Consider the following 5,606-nt stretch of genomic DNA (forward strand, 5'->3'; position numbering starts at 1 on the left):
GATGATTTCCGTCCAATTTTTAATTTAATTGAAATCACATGGAATTATGATATAGGTTTTTAAATCAGAAAAAATTAAATTAAATATTTAGCAAACCACAAGAAGTTTTTGATATTTTACCCTTTTAATTTTGATTGAGATATGTGATTCCTCTGTTTTCTAGTGCATGAGCTGTGTGAAAATTGAAAGTTTAACAAACGCCAAACCATGACAAAACGTTTTTGCAATTGACTAAATTGTAAACAGCCCCAAACGTTTCAAGATTTTAATGATTAAAGGGAGCCCTTTTTGATTGGTTAGACAGCCGCAGGAATGCTGAATCGTGTATTTATCAAAATATGATTACAAGTAACCCATAATAATATTATCAATACATAACACTCCAGTACAATTAACAACCACCAAAATTATCAGAAGAAATACTAATAATTAATTCCAAGGTAATATGATCTAATCTTAAATAGGGGTACCTACTTCCTACTAGTTATCATAAAAGGGTCATAAACTGAAATTATAAAAATGAAACTTATAGTCCAAAGCATTAAAACTTCTATTTATTGGAAAACACCATACCTGAAATCGAATTGTACTCATATAGTTTTTACAAATTATTGTGTTTGGATAGCACATTTTTTCATAAATACTATTTTATATGTGTCACAATTATAATTCCCAATTAACTTGTTGTGCAGTGGGGTCGTTCTGATGACATGATTGCTAAGAGCGTGGTCAATGCTGTACCATTCCAACAGTTGGACTAATGGATAACGCAGTGCAGTGGGGTCTTTCTTTTTCTTTCAATCATCCAAGAAGAATCCAATGACTATTTGTCATTTACTTTCTGGACACTAGCAATCAACGTACAGAAAAGAGGAGAGCACTTGTTTTTGAGGTTTTGCAGATCTTCTCGTCTCCTTTCATATTTGAGAACTGTTTCATCTCTTAAATTGAGATCGATACATTCTGGTTCCCTTGTTGATTTTCCTTTTATTAGATGGCCTCCACTAGTATCACTTGTATTTCTTCCACCTTGGATGATCTGCAAGCGCTGGAGAACGGTTATCCAGAATTTCCAAATTGGCCGCAGGAGTACCTGAGACGCAAGCTAAGACATCTGAGAACATTTCTTCTGTGTGCGAGAAAATACAGCAACGATGATGTGCAATTACCATTTGACAACAAAAAGAACCAGGCAAATAATCATGCAAGCCTAGAAGCTCTGGCAGTTCGGATTGGCGAAGCCATTCCCAAGTGGGCAAAGGAGATCCAATCTTCTTATCAGCCTTGGAAAGTGGTCCATCATTTAGAAAAAGACTTGGGATCCTTCGAACAAGAAATTTGCGAATGGTACGTCGTTTTCTTGGGTTCCTCGTCACGGCAGTCCAGTAATTCGGTCGTTCGAAAAGATGACCTTATGGAATTCATGGATTCTCTTCTGGAGAATCTAGTGAATTTTCGTCCAAGGAGTCGGCTGGCACATCAAGTTCGACTAATTAAAGCCCTTGAAGAGAAGCTGGCGTTCATGAAAAACTTCATCCGTTTTCTCACACTGCATGACGTTGAAAACACAGAATTGGGACCCTTGTTGGTTCACACTGAAGCTGTGGCTGTCAATGCAGCAGGCCTCTCTTATAAGTTCCAGTTTAAGAAGGGTTTCGGATCGCCCGAGGATATCAAGGAAAGCATTTCGGAACTGCCGCAGAAGATTATTCCTGTTGAACCGCAAGTCCTTGAGACTTGTATGCAGGCCCTGATTGCTTCAAAATTATCAAGACGATCATACGGAGATACAGATGAGCACATATTGAGAGACTTCTACCATTCTCTCCTGTGTAATCTTTGGGAGATACTAAAGTGACAGGTTGTCAGCCTGTGCAATAATAAAACCTGCTCAAACTAAAAGTAATTTCTGTAGACAGCGGTAAGCAGGGTCGAATCCACAGGGACTGGGAGTAATTGTTTCTTTTCAAACTCACAGTGACAAAGGGGGGTGTTTTTGTGGATAGGCAACTAAAAATAATTAAACAATCCAACTAAAAATAAATAATTAACTAGCACAAGTTTAGCAGGAATGAAATCAAGAATAAATAAATTCTAGCCAAGGACGCAACTACTCTGGCACAGTCCAATCATCCGATCATTGATGCAAGAGATGTTCACTTAATGTATTAATAGGCTAGTTATAGTCTGACGACCAATTTTTCCTTAAATTATTGATAACCAAGGTACGACCGTTGATTACCCCTAATCAGCAAATACTCCTAGGTACGACCATAGGAAGTAATTTTCCAATTGCATTAATAACTAGAAAAACCTAGCCCTAATCAATAACACGCTACGAGGGTTATTTAAATTAGATCGCACGTTCCCCTAATGTGTAAACACACCAGTTGCCACTAATATTAATCAATCAAACAATTACGGATTTAATTGACTAAATTGGCACGAGATTAATAAATCACATTGAACATCGGGCCCTTGACATCCAATTAATAAAATAATCCCATGAAAATTCAAGCAGACAACGTGCAAATATTAATAAATTAAGGAACACGTGAAAACTAATTAGATCTCACAGATTTTCGGGACTGCGCCGTCGAGTTGACCCTTGACTAGATGGAAGGCTTAGCCACGCCGCATAATGAAATCACCACACGAATTAATAAATTGCAAAGGCATTGCGTTTTCTATTAGGAAGTAAGGAATAAAAGGTGTTTTTCCCGTTGGGGAATATTGTCGAACACCTGGCGTGTGTCAGAGGCCAGTCAGGAGAAGGAAAGAAAAACTAAAGACTAGGCTAAAAACTAAACTAAAAGATAAACTAAAAACTAGCCCTGTCTTCTTTCCCTACGTTCCCTATTTAAGGAACAAAAGAAAGATAGACTAAAGCTATCTAGGTGGTCCCCACACATGTGGACAAAGCCTCCCAAGTACTTCTTGTTCCAAGTCTCTTTTACGTAGCTTTCTTTGAAGAGTCCAAATGACTTATAGCTTTGTAGTCCCCACCAATCCAAGGGCCCAAGGATTGAAGCCCTTAGAAGTCTCCATATTCTTCATAAAATCCCTCCTTTTTGGTAGTTTTCTGTTTCATTCCTGAAATTAAGTCCAGATACCAAATATGAGTAGATATCAGCAATTAACACGATATTTATCAGGGATAAAAGGGGAAATTAATAATAAAATTACTAACAAATTATACCCTATCATAAAGCATGGTACTTGTCCTGTGATTTTGCGTCAACTACAAATGTTTTACGAGGGGCTAGACTCCTTGAGAAACATTTTGAAGGAGAAGCCAAAGGAGTTCGATGAGAAAGTAAGAGATCCTACTCGAGTCGTGAAATGTTATGGAGGAGATTTTATTTCCCCACTCTCTCTGAATGCAATCAAAGACGCTATACAAGCCAAGGATATGGATATCGTGTGTTCTGAGTTATTCGAAATAATTAAGCTCATCGATGCAGTAATCACAGAGAAGTGTCCAGAATCATCATCATTCAATTTTCCTAAGACCAATGGACTGGGCTTTGTTGATTCCCTTCTAGAAAAGATGATGGATGTGACAAGTTCTGAGGCTGGCTCGATTGCTTTGATCGATCATCCAATTCAAAAAGTCCAGGAAGAACTTGTTTGTTTACGTTCTTTGCTGCGGAAAATTGTGGGCCTGCAAAATGAAGATGAGGAGGTCCAGTCAATTTGGAATCGTATTGTTGGGGTGGCATACAGGATAGAGTTTCTTATTGACTCCTTAATAACTGGAAATATCATAGATTCTTCTTCAATGTCCATTCATTCCATTTTAGAAGAAATGAACATCATTAAAGCTGCGGCCTTGAAGATTTGTGATAGCGAAAGACTTGGTGGAAAAGTTAAGGAAGTAACGAAGAGATTCGATCACATGCCACAAGAAGGAAGTAAGCCAATAGTCAATGATGTGGTGGTGGGATTCGAGGATGAGACAGCATCGATAATCAATGGACTCAGACATGGATCATGCCAAGTGAAAATTGTTTCCGTTGTGGGTATGCCAGGACAAGGTAAGACAACTTTAGCCAGAAAAGTTTACAATAGTTCTTCAGTTACGTCCTATTTTCATAAGCGGGCTTGGTGTACTGTTTCTCAAGTATACCACAAGAGAAATCTGTTATTTGAAATTTTGACTTGCATTGAATCCAAGCTTCCTGAAGATGTTTTTAAGATGGGTGAAGAAGATCTGGCTCTTGAAGTCAAAAGGCATTTGCTGAAAAATAGATATCTCATTGTTTTGGACGATGTATGGGACATTGATGCATGGAACGGATTGGAAGCCTCATTCCCTGATGCTAGAAATGGAAGTAGAGTTATCTTGACAAGTCGGCTCCGTGGTGTTGCTCCGCAAGACAAACTCGACCATGAACCATATTCTCTTCGTCAACTCACTCCTAATGAGACCTGGGATTTGCTAAAATTGAAGTTATACCCTGGACAAGATTTGGCTCCTCCAGAACTACGTGAAATTCGACAAGTAGTCATGGAAATGTGTCAAGGACTACCTCTTACGGTTGTCATTCTTGCCGGAATTCTCTCAAGGATGGACCGATATGGTTGGAAAGAAGCTGTGGAAGGTTTAAGTTCAAGGAATGTTTCTAGTACAGAACAATGTACCGCTACATTGGAGCTGAGTTACAAACATTTACCTGATACTTTGAAGGCATGTTTTCTTTATTTTGGAGCCTTTCCAGAAGACCGTGAACACAATACCAAGAGGTTGATTTCTCTTTGGGTCGCAGAAGGTTTTGTTCAAAAAACTCATCCCAAGAGATCAGAGGATGTGGGAAATGATTACCTGATGGAACTTATTAGCAGAAGCTTGGTCATAGTTTCGAAACCAAGATCCATTGATGGGGTCAAAGCTTGTCGCATTCACGATTTGTTATATGAGTTTTGTGTGACAAAAGCCAAAGAAGAAAAGCTTTTGCAGCAGGTACGTAGGTATGATGACTTGTCTGCTTTCACTGTGCCATGCTACCCACGCCGCTTATGCATTATTGATTCTAAGCTCGAGCACTTTGACAACTTGAGGTTATTTTCTCCTGCCATACGCAGTCTATTATTATTCAGTCACAATGAAGACAGTATTAGTTTTGACCTCCGATTCATTTTTCACATCATCAAACTTGTTAGAGTGTTAGATTTGAGCCAAACTGGACTCGACCCCTTTCCTAGAGAGGTAGAACTGCTTGTTCACTGCGCTACTTGGCGATTCTAGGTCGAGGTAAAATCAGTCTCCCATCATCAGTATGCAATCTCCCGAACTTGGAAACTTTGATTTGGCGAAATTCTTCAACTCATCGTTCAGTTTCACTACCAGATACCATATGGAACCTGAAGAAACTAAGGCATTTACAGCTAATTGATGAGGTCGATAAGCATTATTGTTTTTTTTTCCCTAGAGACAATCTTGACAACTCGTCACAGTTGCGTGACTTAGATTTCTTGTCCTGTTTGTCTCTCGATCCTGAGGAAAACATCAGCAGCTGTTGAGAAAGTTTCCAAATATCCGCAAGCTGAGATGCTCTGTCAATCTCAAGCCAGATGTTCAATATCATGTAGTAATGGATTGTCTA

At 38.8% G+C, this 5,606-nt stretch overlaps 1 protein-coding gene across 1 annotated transcript; it reads left to right on the top strand.

Annotated features, from left to right (window-relative positions):
* The first annotated feature begins 3,247 nt into the window (after window positions 1–3,247).
* LOC113743721 (putative late blight resistance protein homolog R1A-4) lies at window positions 3,248–5,248 on the top strand. Its single transcript, XM_072049727.1, has one exon. The coding sequence runs from the start codon at window positions 3,248–3,250 to the stop codon at window positions 5,246–5,248; it is 2,001 nt and encodes a 666-aa protein (XP_071905828.1).
* The last annotated feature ends 358 nt before the right edge of the window (window positions 5,249–5,606 follow it).

Source organism: Coffea arabica, chromosome 5e (assembly GCF_036785885.1).
Source record: "Coffea arabica cultivar ET-39 chromosome 5e, Coffea Arabica ET-39 HiFi, whole genome shotgun sequence".
NCBI lineage: Eukaryota > Viridiplantae > Streptophyta > Magnoliopsida > Gentianales > Rubiaceae > Coffea > Coffea arabica.